The following is a 17456-nucleotide window of genomic DNA, read 5'->3' as shown; positions in this document are numbered from 1 at the left end:
CCATTGACTGCAGTGGAGTTCAGCCCACTTCCACCACTTCAGCAAGGGCTTCCCAGCTCCATTATTGGGTGGTTGTGGACACTGGTCGCTTTAGTCCTGTGGACTATAGAGAGTTTTTGATTACACAACTTCAGCACAGGCTAAGGGCACTCCACTGTCACCAGATAAGCCCATTATATAATGCAGCTCACTGTATGTGCCATGGCCTCTCATTGATTCTTCCATAAGGCAGGTTCGTGTACGTGGAAATTTGGTGGGGTTTCAGTGGCAGAGGCAGATTCTGCCACTCTGAAACCACAGCTTTCCCAGTGAGGCTATCTCATGTTCAGAGTCTGGATCTGTGTCTCACCCCAAGCCCCACACACTATGCCTAGGCCAAGCCATGTGTGACCCCAACCTGCTCTGGCGCCAACTGGTCACCCCTACGTGGGATGAGACCAAGCATTACTAAGAAAGCTGAGCTCATGTTTCCAAGAAGCAAAGAGAAAGGGAGAAGTTTGAGCTGCACATTGTCATTGCCGGTGGTATTTTGCAGACCAATAGTAAACTTGGGTTGTTTATTGGATCCCAAACTTTCTTTGCATGTATACAGGAAAACAGATGCTTCCCACTCCCAGGCCTCATGCCCAAGCCAAGCTCCCTCAGCAACACTCGTACATAGGGTACACAAACAGGGCAGTAGAGACATTGCTTCCTGCCTCTGTCTGCTTTGAGCTGGTGATAGAACATTATCTATGCTGCACACTTCTTTGGCCTCCTTGCCAGGGTGTCAGGCGGGCTCACAGCATGCAGTTTGTTTTTCCTGTGCGGTAGGAACAGCTGCTGCCTCTGCTCACAAACAGGGAACAGAGGCCAGGGCTTGCAAACGCTCAAACAAGTGGCATGGGGTATGGATGAGAGAGCTGGGAAGCGAGCCACGTCTCCCAAAGCCTGAGCAGGTGTGTGCCCTAACTACTAGGTTACCTTTCATCTTTCAGCATTAAAGGCCTGGCATGGTCCACCCCTAGACCTATCTTCAGTAAGCCTCAGGTGCAGTCCTTCATTTAATTCATTTATGCCAGCAGCAAATTAAGTTTCAGGCTCTTACAATGAATTAGAGAGGCGAAGGGGAAATAGAGCACAAACTCATGTGCCTGGACATATGCTTAACTATTTGGCTTCAGGATGGCCATCTATCAGTCTCTTGCGTCTTCTTCTGAAGCAGTGGTGCTGGTCCCTGCCTGTAACAGGACTGTGATTTATTGCAGCTGTGTGCCCTTCTGTGGTCTGAAGACAATCCTTAAGCTTTCTGCCTGAAGAAAGTCCTCACAAGTGACACAGGCTGCTTGAGAACGTCATGCACTCACTGTTCCCCTCTCCTGTGACATTTCTTTACATAAGCAGCTGAATAGCAAAACATATCAGTGTTCATTACTAATTTTGTTATTTATAGTGATCTGCCACAGATGGAGACAGCAGCACCATTCTATCTTTAGGGCGTAGTGCCTGCCTGTCCATACAGACAATTGGTAATTAGCACAAGAACAATTTGTTTACCTATTCTCAAACTTCAATAAATAGGAGACCCACTTATCCGCCAAAATGCAACTCCCTCCCTTTGCCAGACCTCCAGGTTAACTGCTTAATAAATAGATCTCATCGCTTCAGGCATTTAAGTAAAGACAAAAGTGTCTTTAAAGGAAATTAAATATGTAATAAAAAATAAGTGGTTATGTACTGAACAAAGAGCATTTCAATCACAAGAATCACGAGCACAGGTCAAGATGAACATCATGGGGACACCAAGCAGAGATGTAGAAATGGACTAGCCAGTACATAAGGGAGATGTAGTGTATCTATTCTTGTTACTCCTGACATGTGCACTTCCTACCAGTACAGCCTCACAGCTCTGAGCCAATCACTCCAAGCGAATCCTTGCATGAGCATGAAACTGGAGAAGAGAAGGCAGAGAGGATACTCACAGTTCTTCAAGTAAAGTCCCACATGTGCTCTAAGATGCACTTGCATGACTTGGGTGGTAGGACCCTGCCCAGTGTAAAGACCACACAAGCCAGGGAGAAGATATGACTTTTTTTTTTTTTAAATTGCTGATTCCAGCCCCTTTGTTTTCTTCTATTCACTATACCCACCCCTGAAGTAAGGGAAGAGAGGAGGAAGCTTTATGACAGATGGACTTTGTGAGTTTCACCTAAGGGTTGGCCCCAGTTCACTCCCTCCTTATACTCCCCACCTCCCCTCTGACAGGAGGGGGACATTCACTATTAAGGCCAATGCAGTCTGTGTGGTAAAGAACAAAGAAACCGTGTCTTTCTCACAGTTCAGATGTTTTCAGCATCTGAAAGTGTCCAGTTACTCAAGCTTGCAAATGTGACTGTGTTTTACAGGCATATGAGAGTGCACACGTCCATATGTACAGGGTGGGAAAACTGCTATCACACAGTAGAAGATGTAAGGAATTCTGCCTGGCTTCCATTTCCAATCATGTGGAACCCAGTAAAGAACCATTTGCTTATTGCCCTACTACCTAGACAAACTTTATTTGTTCTTTTTATTTTCCTATCAGCATCCATGAAGGGGATAGAAGCTACTAAATAGAAGAAAATTATTTAAAGCACCATGACTGGAAAGAAATAACTAATGAGGAGCTTATTCTTTTGTCTTTCAGCTCACAACTCCGAATTTCCCTGTAGTGGTCAAGCTAGGACATGCTCATGCTGGAATGGGGAAGGTAAGTAAAAGAAAAAATATATATCACTTCGGAAATGAATACATATGTGGCACAACCTTCCTGCGATCATACATGGCACGTGGCCAGCCAGCAAAGGAGTTGAACCTCCCCACAGCCTATCTGGGTCGCACTAGCTGTTCCTGTGGGAGAAAAGGCCTTTTTCTGCTGTCACGCACTTGGAGACAGGCTGTGGTATTGGGTTAGAGGCTGTCTGGGGTGTGGGAAGGGGGGCTGTGAAGAGTGGGGGAAAAGCTGGCTCAGCTGAAGTCATTAGGCTTGTCTATTATATATTTTCTCCTCTTCTGAAAGTGGTAATGTTGTTTATTCAAGCACCTGTAATGTGCAGCTACACCCCATAGCTCTCACAATGAGAAGCAGTGGCGCTGGGCTTCTTGAGTGCATTATGATGACCTTATTCAAGAAACAGGAGCCCTTCAAGTTATTTTTTTTCCTCCTTGCAAGGAAGAACAAGACCTTACAAAGCAGAGTGGCTGGTTGCCTGCCAAGGAATCCTGAAAAATAGTTCACTACCCAGAAGGACCTGTTTGTTTTTCCCAGGCTCTCTGGGATCTTTATTTCCCCAGTGAATTAGCAGGCCCTGTTTCTTGGGGTGACTGAGCTCCCCTTTCAGTAAGACATCGCCAGCACATTCCTGCTACACTTTAGTCCCCTCTTTCTTGCATATATCTTTTAAAAGGGCATTCCCTATCTGTCTAAAACTTGATTTGTTCAGAAGTAGGAAATTCTGATGTATCATCTCTGAATCCAATGCGTAGTAGATGAACTTCATAACTGATACGCCTGTCACAGTGCTTCCCTAGAGCAGACAGACCTTCTCCTGGCCTGAAAATTATATATACTTACACCGAACTTAAACTTGGTACAGCCTGTTTGCTTGTGCTCTGGAAACAGAAGCCCTTTCTGGCTTGCTGGATTGCACATGGAAGCTCTCATAATCTTTCTTGCTTTGGTTGCAATATTCCCCTGTTCAGATGGCAGCTGCCAGAGAGGAAGTGGGCGCAGATCCCTGTGCCAGTGGTAGGGTTGGCTTTCAGCATCAAGGAACAAACATTTAAAATAAGCAGGAAATGTTGGTTAAAATGTTGGTGCTACGTCTGTTAAGCAGGCAAAGGGATCATTGAATTAGAGTGCATGCAGACAGCCCAGAGGTGCTTGTAGAGAGCCACTAACATGTCCCTAGGATGGATTTCATTAGCAAAATCCAACCAGGAAAAACCAGGAGGAAGAAACCTCTCCCTCTCTCTTGAGACCCCACAAGCCTGGATCTCTCTGACTGCTCTGCCATTTCACCTGTAATGTGGGGAGAGCTTCATGTCTCATGCACCAAGGACCCTCAGTGGCTACAGAAATGAGGGCAGAATCAGAGATAAGTACCCCAATCTTAACAACGCCTCCAGACAAAGCTCTCAGCGGAACATTTAGCTATTGTCTTCTGCACCACACACCAGATCTTCTTCTACATCTCACTTTCTCTCGCATTTTATTCTTTAATGATGTGGATTTTTGCTGTCACAAGTTAAGGAGGAAGAGAGTTTCTATTCAAATTCCAGGCACAATTGTATTCAGCAGTACAAGGGGGGTACGTATGAAGTCATTCCAGATGAAGATAGGCTAACAGCCAGCATCTTAGAAGAAAGAATTGGTCTGAGGCCAAGTTTACTTTAGTCCATTATGAAATTAGTGACTACTAGCAAGGTCTGGATGTGGATTTGGGCACAGAGTTTCAACACTGCTCTGTTTAGTAGATGGGGAAGGTACAGGAAGCAAGAGTTGTTGACCTTACAGTTTTAGTTTGGGCCCTTCTCCAGCCACAAGCAGCCTGAAGGAAAGTTGGGACGAATTAAATTTTCTTGAAGTCCCACTGCATTTCATTACACAGAGCAAAAAGAGAAGAAAGAGAAAATAAAATAAAGAATAAGTCAGTTGGTTTAAAAGACGAGTAACAAGAATTTGTTTCATGTTGTTTTTAAAACAATAGGGTTCAAGCCCAAGTGGAATGGACAAAAGAAAACCACAGAAAACATCATGAGAAATACAGAGAAGCAGAACTATGTGTATACTAGAAAAGTAACACCTATAGGTTAAAAAAAAAAATCAAACCTACAGTCAAGTAATTCAGAAGAGGAAAGTTTCCGGGAGACATTATTGTGGTTTTAACCATCATAATGTAAAAGCAATAACCAGTGATGATAAGGAGATTACAGAGAGCTAAAGGATTCCTTTGCATTGGTCTTCAGAAGTAGAGATGATAGCAGGAAAGATCAGATCTTTAGCTGTAAAACATACGTAATATGAAAAGAGAGAGGTTTGCTTTTGATTTGATGAATGTAACAAAGTAAATGTTAATACAGCACCTGAATCAGGTCATCTTTTGTATTAAAGCAGTGACTGGAGAAACAAAGGATAAAATAATCAACCTATTAGCCAAAGTACACATATGAGTATTAAAAATAGTACTTACTGCAACAAATGTTGCCAAGATAGCGAGCCATGTATTTGTACCTGCAATGAGTGCTTCAAAGGATGTGAGCATTCAGATTACAATCTTATTACCAACAGAAATTGTCAAGGAAGTACTTACATTTTTTATGTTATTAATGATAAAATCACATGTAATGGGAGGCACCAAGACTTAGAAGAATGAGCAAAGATGGGAAGTCCAAGCACTGTTATTCTTTATTTGTACCGAGGTAGTGGCCAGGAGCCAGAAAAATTCTGGACGCAGAAAATGCCTCTTCCCCAAAGAGCTCCTCCATCATCTTGCAGGGAGATTGGTGTCATTTCACAGTTTTTCTTCAGTTTCTCTGTGTTACAGACCAGAGGGATTATAATGATTACCTGATACTTACTGCTAATTCACGTTCATAAGGCTCTTGGCAGTATAAGAAGTGCTGAGTGTTTATTATTTTGCAATAATTGCTAGAAAGAGCATAATTATAATAGACTTTCATTTTCACATATTGTTTGTTTTCACATAATTTTCACAAAATTCACTCACCACATTTTTTAGTCAGAGGGTTGAACAAAGAATCCTCAAAGCTAAAATAAAAATAACGATGTTAGGACTTGTACAAAACAGGCTCTATTGACTGCCTTCCCCTTAAGGGTGGGTCATCACAACTGTCTTTAGCTTGAAAGAGAAATAGTTAGTATTCAGGGTCAGAACCAGAAGGGGTAACAGTATACCGTTAGTGAAAGAAATGTTCTTGCCAAGTGATGTGTGCGTGTGAGGTGCCTGTGGAGATGAAGAAAACAAATTTGCAATAAAAGGCATCTTTTGAAATTTCCATTGAGAAATGCGGAAACAACAGCCTCTCTATTGACTTGAACAGAGACACCAGTAATAGCCTTTACCCAGAGACAGACAATCTTCTAATCTAAAAACAGAACATATGCCCCTTAGCCCCTCCCATGACCATCATTATCCTCCTTCCAAAATTTGGGGTCACTTCATATTTCAGTGGCACTGGAAGATCATAACAAGTGCTCTCTGTGTTGCTGGTCCTATCCAGTATTGATATACATAAAATATCTGCAGAAATACTGCTTAGACAACAGCTTAAAATGGAGTTGGCAGAGAAGGACCTTTCTCATGTACTTAAGTTGCTCAGGTTCATGGGATCAACAGTACTCAAGGAATCTTCCAGGGAAGCCATGAATGGACACTGAGAGGAGACATCCTTCCTTGTGCAGACAGAACTGTTGCTGACCCGGCAGTTCCTTAGAGGTCAAGGCAGTTTTAAGCATTCTGCCATTTGAGCCTATCCACCCCAGAAGTGATTGAGGTTCTCTGTTGTATAGGGTGAGCACTGCAGTGAGAAAGAAATAACACTTCTTCCCAGCTCTGGACCTCATCATGCCAGAGCCCACGGAAAAGAATAAAGCTCTGAGTGTGTTATTATCTGCCGTTTGTGTGCTAACATGACCCTAAAGTGCCCTAGGAACAGAGCCCAGCACTGCAAATGCACTCAAAGAGCCCCTTCACCTCTTCCTGATCAGATCATGAGAAGGAAACAACTGCCAGATCTGCAAAGAAAGGAAAAACAGTATCTGTTCATGTGATTTTATATATATTTATATTAATCTAATCTTTTTTTTTTTTTTGCTAGACTTCTTTATTTTTAGACATCTCTAATTAGATCAGCTTAAGAGTCACCTCGTGTCCCATCCTGCCCCATAATTATGAAAATACCTTCCCAGTACAAATCCTGGCTCAGATAAATTTATTACATTGTAGAAGAAAAACTTGTTGTTCATAATAATATGGTCAGAGTTATTTTCACTCTTACTGGATGGGAAAGACTTCTCTGCTTCTTTTTTTTTTCCATGGTATAAATATAGCACAAACTAAACAGAGCCACTCTGTAATGTAAAAATACTGCAAGGTTTTTATCAGGAAGGACAGCTCGTCACCTTGTCTCTCTCGAGACTGGAAATAGAATGTTCCAAAAGCGAGAGCTTTGAAAATCCAGTGTGCTAAAGAGGAAAGGAAGGGGAAAGGGCTGCCTCGGTTTGTCAAGGAACAAATATTTTCTTTTACAGAGGACAAATAATGACTTGACATGTAACATTCATTCACAACAGAGCAACCCAATCACTGTGTTCCCACTGACTCATGAGTGAGGAGGTTCCAACTGTCTTGAAAATAGCAAAAACATCCCCATTTCTTGCACATCAGTCTGAAAGGTTTTGCTGGACACAGAAAACAGTGACTGATCCAGGGCACTGGGCACCAAAGCTGCCAAGACCTGGCCTCTTTACTAGGAAGGTTTAATGCATTAAAGGCATCATCTTTAATGTGTGGGGGAATTTCAGTTTGAGGATAATAAGGAAATGCAGACTCCATTGTGTCTTTATAATTTTGAGGTGGGTCAAAGTTAGGCTTAAACTGTGTGTCAGTTGGATCAGGTATTTTCTGAGAACTGGAGTATAATCTGGGGTAAAGAGACTCAGAAAACCCTCTGTGCAGAACCATTCCTGAAGACCCACTATCCCAAAATGGTAAGGTCAATACAGAAAGGCTGAGCGCAGGTTGAGACGGACAAAAAATCACAATCTTTGTGTGGCTGCACCAGTTCCTCTGGAGGAAAACACTCAGACAGTGCATTTGCACGAGCCAACCAAGGATCAGTTGCACACCACATTGCCAAGCTCAGCCTTGGACACTTAACCTTCCAGCTGAACCTCTCTCTAACCTCAGTTTGGACACAGAAAATGCTTATGCAAGTCATCTCCAAAGTGGTGTGTGTTTAACCTGTAAGGCAGAGTTAACCTGTAAGGCAGAGTTAACACTGGATGATGCTCAGAGAGATAAGGCTAGGGCAGCCCTTGCAGATCTTAGTGCTTAAGATAACTATGGCACTTTGGCTAACTGACTATTTTTTCACATGGCCACATAACTAATGAAAACAAAAGGGGACTTTTGTGAAGGAATACTTTGCAGGCTAAAGATGAGAGAGAAGTGCTGTACCCCTGGGACCCTGGTGTCCAGGAACATCTGGGATGTACAAGATGCAGTAGATTAGGGAACCTTGGGACAGAGGAAGCAGAAGTTTCTACCCACATCCCTCCCTGAAGGAACCTGTGCTCACTCAGATCTCAGGTGTGGCTCAGAAAGTCCAGGAAATATCCATGGTGCATTTTTACCACGTAAGAAATCCTGCCTTACAGAAAGGCTTCAAAAGAAGGTCTGATGTTTCTTCCTGACCTACACTTGGACTGCTGTCCAGCCAAGGGCAGAAAGGTCAGTGTTTCTTGGGCAGGCTGAGGATGGGAACAGGCACCAGCAGGTCATGTAGTATCAGCTTCCAAGATGCCACCACGGGGCAAAGGGATGATCACCTCTGTGTGAGCTTGTCCCCAGAGATCCAGCCAGAGTCCCCTTTGCAATGCAGCAACAGGAAACATGCTAGGGTTTGGCCAGTGCCTGGGGTTAGAGAAGAGAGCCAGAAGGGAAGCAGGAACTATCCCAGGGAGCTTTCTTACTCAGAAAAGGCATTTGTCAACACACTGGCCCAAACTCTTCACAACAGGTCACTAAAACACTACAGCAAACAGCAACTTATGGCTCCAGAATGAGTCTATTGCTGCTCAAACAGCCAGCACAGCTAAGCAAACAGGCTGCCAGGGCAGGAGCTGTGTTTGCACTTGCTGTTTGCACTCCTCTATGCAGCTAATGGGATATAGCATTTATCCTAAGAAGATTGCAAAGTAAAAGAGAGAGAGAGAGAGAGAGAAATGCCTTCATGCTGATCTCTTTCCAACTTTTTTTATCAGTTTCATGTATTGGCCAACCTGCCATTTTAAAAGACAGATTTGTCTCTTATTAGCTAAATTGGTAACTTTGCTCTGGAATGATTTTTAATAGCCTCTTCTTAAATAATGCCCTCTGGTGTCACACTGTGTACACACTGGCTTTGGTTATGTCTGGGATTTTTTCTCCTGTTAAGAGAATGGATATTTTATTGACATCTAAAAGGGTTACAAGGCAGGAGGAAATGAATTATACAAAATTTAAAAGTAGAAAGCTAATAAAATGGTGGACTTGATAGATAAGGCAAGAAAATAAATCTAATTTGACTGTAACTTGAGTGCTTCCTGTTTATGAAGTAATAACCGTACCCTGGACTAAACCAGCGTTAACCCAGGACACGGCTGTTATTTTGTCAAATTTGGCTGGCTCTAACAATTAACAAATGGTGGCTCAGATTTCAGCTTTGGTGTGGAGATTATTTTGATGCCTGGTGGGAAGTAAGACTGTATCTTCTAAAAGGGGACCACTGTGAGTTTCTTTCTCTGAAAACTCTATGGGAATTGCTCTGGCACAGGCCAGGGAAGATGTCAGAGCTGTTTCCTGAGGACTGCGCAGTGGTATAGTACTGTGGGAGTCGTCTTCTTTGTTTTTAATTTTTTATTTTGTGTCCTTGGTGAGTCCCCCCCTCTTTGTTAACCCAGTCAAAAATCCTCAGGCCCATTCAAGAAAACACTTTCAAGTGCTCTTCCTCTCTCGCCATAAGGAAGGGGTGATGGAGAGAAGGAAGAAAGGGACCCTTCCTTTCTTTAGCTGCTGTATTTTTGAGGAAAAATTCCATTTAACAAGATGAGCTCCTTTCTAGAAATAACAATATCATCTAATTCCAGTTTGGGGAGGGAAGTTGCATCCCTTCCTCTGCCTCTGGGACAAATGTTCCTGGGCTGAGGATGCAAACATTTCAGTTGAGGCCCAAAGACATCTGTTGCACAAGCTAACACTTTGTTTTAGATCCCAAAAGTGTCCTTGTTCCAAGTAGGTCATTATATAATGGCTTTTGTATTTTCTCATTGCCAAAAGGGTCTGGGAGAATATGTTGTAACACCGTGTCAGTGCCTCCTGCCCATGCAGTCCCTCCTGCAATCATCTCATCTGGGTGGGACTTCTACTTGATGTCATTCAGCCCAGGGCAGCTCTTATCTGTGCTACAAAAATACCCAGCTCCAACACAGCCTGGTATTTTGCAAGCCCAGGCTGTGGGTTCCCTCTTCCCACTGCCTCTGGGGGATTCCTGCCACGTCACCCTGCCCTGCCACACCACCAACATCCCCACTCAGATAGAGAAGGCAACACAGCCTAGAGCAAGGCTGCTCGTTCTGGATGCCTTATGATGGTTGCTTTTACATATCCCCTTTGTGTTTGGTGGTGGAGTTTTTTTTGGTACCCTCCCACCCCATACATGACTGTCATATTCCTCTACTCCTTTCCTAGGCAGTTCCTGAATAGTGAGACCACAGCCCTCACCGCAGCAAGAGGGAGGAGGACTCAGGGTATTGCAGTTAGCATAAGGAGAAGCAAAGACCAGGTCTTTTTTTTTATTCAGGCATCTAGAAATGGTTATTGGTCAAACTAGTTGTACTTTTCACCTTCCCCAAAACTGTTCAGTTTTTAAGAGTTTTTCTGCACCAGGATGTGGCTGAATCCTTGGCCTATGTGTAAGCTGGCATTTACAAAACTTTCCAGAGTAAAACAGGTTAGCAACAGGCTTGTCCTCTGTTCTCTAGTGAGGATGGCTCCTGCCCTCTCATGGTTGAAGGCAGATACGTAAAATCACTTGTTTGTTCTTTGCGAAGAAACACCAAATACCACTGCACATGTTTCCTTCAGCTGTATCCACACAGTCTGGCATCACCCTCCTTTAACACACACTGACACGACTGGGAAACTCATCTAGGGCAGAGACTGATTCATTGTCATGAGTGAATGGACACTTAGCAAAGCAGGGTTGCAGTCCCCAACTGCAGTCTCAAAGCATTACCAAAATACAAAGTATATGTAATAATGTAAAGAAAGTCACTCATTGCTAACCCTTTTTTACCCAGTCTTGGTCTTTTTGCAAAAATTATTCCATCCTTTCTGCATCTGTCCAGCCCTAAGGAGCAAGAACTTGCGTAGGTTTTACTGATGCACCAAACAAATTTTTGCCAATACACTAAAGTCCAGGGTTAAAGATATGAGTGAGGTGAAGTTATCCATTATGTTTTTGTTACCTGCTTGTTCAGTTTTGCTTTCCCAAATCAATGAGCTTCTGTAGAGATTTGATCATATAATTAGAATTTCTAATGTTTTGGTCCTTCTTCCTTTCCTTTTTTGTTTTTTTTTTTTGGGGGGGGGTATTATTTTTTTGGGGTAAGACACAGAGCATTTCTCATAACTGAATACAGATCTGTGAAAAGCCATCTTCTCAGAAAAACTCCAGCTCATAGGTAACTACCCTCTCATTTCCTAGTCTAAATCAAGTCTAGCATCCAACCAGCTGTCCCACACACATGCCCATGGCCTCACACTCACACAAATCTCCCCAAGTGTCACAAGCTCTCCCAGAGACATCCTTTTCCTTCAGAGCTTGTGTCCAGTTTGGAGACCTGCACCACTTCTTAAAGAAAGCCTAGAGGGGGATAATGTGAAATGCCAGGGACCTGGTGCCTCAGGCTGGCAGACAATCAGCTTTCATGTTGATTTCCTGGCATTGATTTCTATTTCCTGACCACCTAAAATACTCCATTTTCATATCCCAACATGGGAAACAGCAGTTTCAACATTTGAAGGAAGTAATGCCCCTTAAGAGATCAAATATTTTTCTGAAGCAACATGGAAGCAATGTGCATTAACAAGAGCCATTTGGGTAAAGCTCTAGCTGCCTCCCTAGTACCAGGTTTACCAGGGCTGGTGCATGAGGAAGGAGAATGGGATTGATTTGCTCTGGGTTTGGTTGGTCTGGGGAACTTCTCTCTTTAAATCACAGGGTCCCTGCTCTGTCCTCAGCTCTGTCTGTGCGGGGTTAAGCTGACATTGTGCTATTCAGGTGTGGAGATGACTTCTGCTCACAAAGTATTCCTGTTCTTCTTGCTCTTGTCTCTTTTTCACTGGATTTTGATAATCAAGGTCAAAGTTGAGAACCAGCACGACTTCCGGGACATGGCCAGCATAGTAGCCATGGCAAAAACCTATGCCACCACCGAGCCATTCATTGACTCCAAGTATGACATCCGAATCCAGAAAATTGGCAGCAACTACAAGGCTTACATGTGAGTGCATGGCTGTGCCAGAGCGAGACGGGGAGGAGACAGCGCTGTGGATGTGGCTGAGTCAGTGTCTGCTCTGGGCAGGAGTAGGAAGCTGACTTAATGTCCTTGAAGAATAGCCCTGCTGTTCTCTTCCCACCTCTGAACCCAGATTCCTCATCCCCCGATCATCTTCTCCCTTACTCACCATCAGCTCATTGTATCTGGAATGTAATTCTCTGTCTACCTGTTTCTAAGACTCAGTCAGTTCCCAATATAATGACTATGTTCTGCCATTACCTCTCCATCCTGTTGTTGAAGGGCTCCTCTTTCCCACCAAAATCCTCCAGCTCCAAATACCCTCTAGTGGGACCTGAACCCACCCTCTTCCCACTTGGAGGGGAGGGAATAAAAAAGATTTAGCCAGCTGCAACTCATGGAGTCCTGTAGTGTCCAACCCATAGCAACACCCATCCTCCAGCCCATAGCAACACCCCACCCTCTGCCCAGCTGGAGATCACAGTCCCACAATCACATGAGGACCTGAGGAGCTCACAGCACTGGGTACGAACAGCCTCAGACGGGCTAGCATGTGGGGTTTATTTGGGAGCGTTGCATGTGTACTCCTTGAGGCATGCAAAGGAGGGAAAGGAGGTGAGATATTTCTGTGGGTGCCCCAAAGCTCCCCCCTGCCCTGTGGGGTAGTGAGGTGGGTGGCAGGAAGGCAATCCTCAATGCTGGTATGCTTAAAAGTATTAAAAAGCATTCAACCAAACTTCAGTAGTCGCCAAGCTGAATTAGAGATGTAACCACATGAGTCAGTAAGACACCTGTTTCTTCTTACTGCAAACCAGTAGATAAGAAAAGCCACATAACACGGCTTCTCCAGAAGCTCCTTATCCAGCCACAAAATTCTGGACAAGTAGTCATCTCCAGCAATACATTCTTCAGGTTGCCAGATAAATTGCATATGTTACCTAACACCCACAACACTGTGAATTTTGGGCCCATGTTTACAAACCTCCAGGCCATAGTTCTGCTGAAATGTAGTTAAACAAGATCATCAAATGTACATAATCACATATTTTTCAGCTATAACTGCCTAAGATTCCCAATTGGATTCCTAGCACAGAGGTATTTAAGAAAACTAGATAATGACTGAGTCACATTCTTCATGGGAAGGACTTGTGGGACACTCGCCTACTTCATGTGATCTCAATGAGAGAAAATTTATTTTTAATCTGATCAGGTCAACAATAGCACAGTTGCCTAATATTACATTAACATCTCAGGGAGTCCAGTTCAAACTGGCCAAAGGAAAGAAGGTTTAAAATATCAATTAAAATTCTCTATTCCTGCCAACACACCCAGCCTTGGCTCCAGAGCCCGCTCCCCAACTGCCTCTAACTGAAACAAAGGCCCAGTTAGCCTGACCATATTCTCTCCTCACTTATTATTCACTCATCATGCACTCCTCCATACAGGGATCAGAAATAATACCAGATGATTGAGGAAAGAAAGCAGTCACACTAAGAGCTAATCCCACTTGGGAGTATAGCTGTGCAAACAATTGTTTGCTAAAGGGAAAACATTTTCATATGAAAACAGTCATGAACAGAAAACACCTTAATGAGAAATGAAGCTTATTAGCAAAGAAAGCAAACAGCAAAATTCATCCAGTGACTTGTTAACCCAGAAGGTTAACTTGCACTGAGAGAGCCGTTTATGGATGTGAGCTTGGGAGAGGGGTACAGTCAGTCCCATCAGGGACTGTTCCTTCTATCCCAGCATCAGACAAAATAGAAGGTTGTTTCTATGGCATAAATAAGTCCATACTATGTCCAAGGACAGAGGTGAAAGCATCCAAAATACCAGAGCTCTCACTGGTGTCCCAAATAGAAGACTCAAAATCATTAGTCATGCTAGCAAATCTCAGCCTTAAAGGCAATTCCAGCATCTGCAGTAGCGTCATACTAAGTTACTTCCTTTGATCTGTGAGCCATGGAATCTACCCAGTATTTTGATACCTTCACCCACACATATAGACTTTAAAAGCCCCTTTCCTTCTGAGAAAAGACTGTACTGAAATTCTCCAGAATATGTTTACTTTTGCACCAAGCATCTGCCAGAGGGAGGATGCTGCAGGGTGACTCATGCATTCCTCTCTGCCCCAGATGTCCAATGCACTTCCTTCCAGCCCATGACCCAAGGCTTCAGTTCAGTTTCCCATTGACTTCAGTGCAGTGACTCCAGATTTACACTGCTAACAAACACCTACTTAGCCCATGCCTTGGGCCAGTCTCAAAACAGCAGATAAGCAGCATGTGATACATGTCTAAAATTCCACCAGATGTATTTGACTGCCATCATAATATGGGTGAAGAGAAAACATGAATATGGCTCACGTTGCAGGGGAAACTGGGGCAGAAATTATGCTTCCACTCTCACTCGAACTGGGGAAAAAAAGGGGGTCGTTTCCAGTTAAGACTCATAAAATATTGTTCACTTTGAATTAAGCAAGCAGCTGCTGACTTGAAGGCATGGGATAATCTTGCCACCAGCTCTTAGTAAAAGGGTAACACCCTTCCTTTCTAGTTTCATGAGTGTGACTTCTGACCTTGTCACCTCCAATTCAGTTCAGTGTGCTCTGCAGGAGATACCACATCAACTGTGTCTAAACTAGAGCTACTTACAGACTGAAGTGGCCCAGGTTAGACATGGTGAGTACAGGACACCAACAGCTCTTGATCTGCTAGTTTAACCACTTGTCCTAAACAATGCTGAAGGTGTCTTGGTCACAAATCTGTTTGATCAACAGATCTCTAAGAGCCTAGAGTCCTTTCCTTTAGAATACCGTACACTGTGTGGCCTTCTGATGTTTAGGATGGTTGGAAGCACTTTGACTTTCATTCCCTGAGAAAAATGGGGTTTGAAGCAGGACATTCTGAGGGAAAGATTTTTGTCTTCAGTCTCCTTTTTCACTTCATACAATAGAAAAAGGGAAATAGAAAAGAAGCCATATGAAAAGAAGCTGAGGTCACTTGGTCTGTTCAGCTTGGAGGAGACTGAGGGGAGACCTCATTGCAGTCCAGAGCTTCCTCGTGAGAGGAACTGGAGGGGCAGACACTGATCTCTTCTCTGTGGTGACCAGTGACAGGACCTAAAGGAATGGCCTGAAGTTGTTTCAGGGGAGGTTTAGGTTGGATATTAGAAAAAATGCTCTTAACTCAGAGGGTGGTTGGGCACAGGAATAGGCTCCCCAGGGAACCCTGGGGAGCACCCCTTGGTCACAGCACCAAGCCTGACAGAGTTCAAGAAGCATTTGGACAATGCTCTCAGGCACGTGGTGTGACTCTTGGGGATGGTCCTGTACAGGGCTAAGAGTTGGACTTGATGATCCTTGTGGGTCCTTTCCAACTCAGAACACTCTGTGATTCTGTCAGTTTGGGGGCACAGTTGACACCTGAACTGCTCAGACATGCTTGGAAGGGAATGATCTTGACAGAGGCTGTGGTGTAGGAATTTGGTGACTGATTCAGTGGGCTTCAAATAAAACTTTTCAGTTTCAAAATGGCACAGTTCCCTTACAAGAAAGTTAGGAATACAGCAGAGAGATATATTTTATGTCTTATGCCCAATATTGACTGGGGATCAGAAGGCATAAACAAATCAAACAAATCAGCCCAATGGTTAGAGCAGAGTTCTTATTTTGGGAGCATTGCAATGTCAGATTTCCTTGTAAAACTGTCTAGCTGTGATTTCATTTTCTTAGGGACAACACAGCTGCTTACATTTGGTATCCCAGGTACATTTTCTAAACACTGATGTCAAATTATCTTATTGCTAATCAGACTCCAGGAGTTCCCGTCAGTACTAATGGGATTCTGGATGCCATCTGCTACTGCAGGGCAATTTTCAGTTAAAAATAAATGTTGGCAAAGAGTGGTCCTTCCCATTGCAGAGTTGAAAAACATAATCCTAAAAATCCCATGTCAGAAGAGAAAGAGAGTCTGAGGGTTGAACACTGATCTTACAGACCATCAAAGGGCTCATAACATTCAAAGCTTGAGAAGAAATCCATTCTTCTGCTTAGAAAGTAGGACAGCAAAACGGATGTTGAGTGAAGACAACAAGGCAACAAGGGGCAAGAGATATGGAAACACATAGTTATGCAACACAGTAATCAGCACAGTAAATGCTCCTTTGCCACCCCCTCCACTCCTTTAAATATGGTTAAAAAGAAAATTTAAATTTCACAGCAACTATACATATCCCTTTAGAAGAGAAATAGAAAAAAGCACTCCAGGGTGTCTCTCATCAGAGTAAAGGGGAATCTTAGCTGGTTGGCGATAATGATCCAAGTTTATAGTCTATGAGGACATCAGTATTCCCACTGTAAACATAGTTTTGTAAGTTCAGAGTCTCTTTTGCACATCATGTTGAAAAGGTGAGAGAATTGGAAGCAAGGGCTCCCACAATCTCACATTGAAATGTTGGATCAAACCTCATATTCCCATCATAAATCTCTACCTAAATCTTATGCATGGAGATGCTCTCTGAATGTATCCTGTCAGCTTGTTGATTTGTCCTAGTTTGTATACTACGGAAGGGTTATCTGTACAGTGTTGTCGCAGCAGGCTGTTCAAGGTCTGCCTTGGGCCTAAGGTCAGGAAAAGAAAAATTTTCACCCCAATGGATGATGGTGAAACCCAGGACTTGCCAGAAACAGTACCTTTTTGGAAATTAGCCATCAGCTGCAACTAATGAAACTCCGGTAATTTTACAAGTAGAAATTCTCTAAGCCCAAACACAGTGAGCCACAGACAGGTCAGTGAAAAGTCAGTGAAAAGACAGCATGATCATATATTCTGTGACATCAGTGCAATTGAAATCAAATTTACATAGACATAGAATATCAGAGCTGACATTTGTGAAGCTGCTCAGGCAAATATTTGCCTGGAGAGTTGGTCTTCCATGGATGGAGGATGCTACCCATTGCTGAACACAAGGGTGATTATCTGGAGATCTTCTACACACATTTCAGCTCCCCCTAGGTTTGATTTATAAAGAAAGAAAGTACTCACAGAGCCTGATGTGTGCTCAGGATTCCTTGGAGGTTTCCCTGTCTAACTCCTCATTCAGCTTTTCATGAGTTTGAACAACGTATCCTGTA

General features: G+C 43.4%; 1 protein-coding gene across 3 annotated transcripts in view; it reads left to right on the top strand.

Annotated features, from left to right (window-relative positions):
* SYN3 (synapsin III) overlaps positions 1–17456 on the top strand; it is a 205898-nt gene that overhangs the window by 164640 nt on the left and 23802 nt on the right. For all 3 annotated transcript variants that reach the window (XM_064654915.1, XM_064654913.1, XM_064654914.1), the window contains 2 exons: positions 2666–2728; positions 12165–12307. In XM_064654915.1, the coding sequence (XP_064510985.1) occupies positions 2666–2728; positions 12165–12307 (206 nt within the window). The remainder of the gene's footprint in view (positions 1–2665; positions 2729–12164; positions 12308–17456) is intronic.

The sequence above is a fragment of the Pseudopipra pipra genome, chromosome 5, assembly GCF_036250125.1.
Source record: "Pseudopipra pipra isolate bDixPip1 chromosome 5, bDixPip1.hap1, whole genome shotgun sequence".
Classification (NCBI taxonomy): Eukaryota; Metazoa; Chordata; class Aves; order Passeriformes; family Pipridae; genus Pseudopipra; species Pseudopipra pipra.
This window is presented reverse-complemented; position numbering and strand designations above follow the sequence as displayed.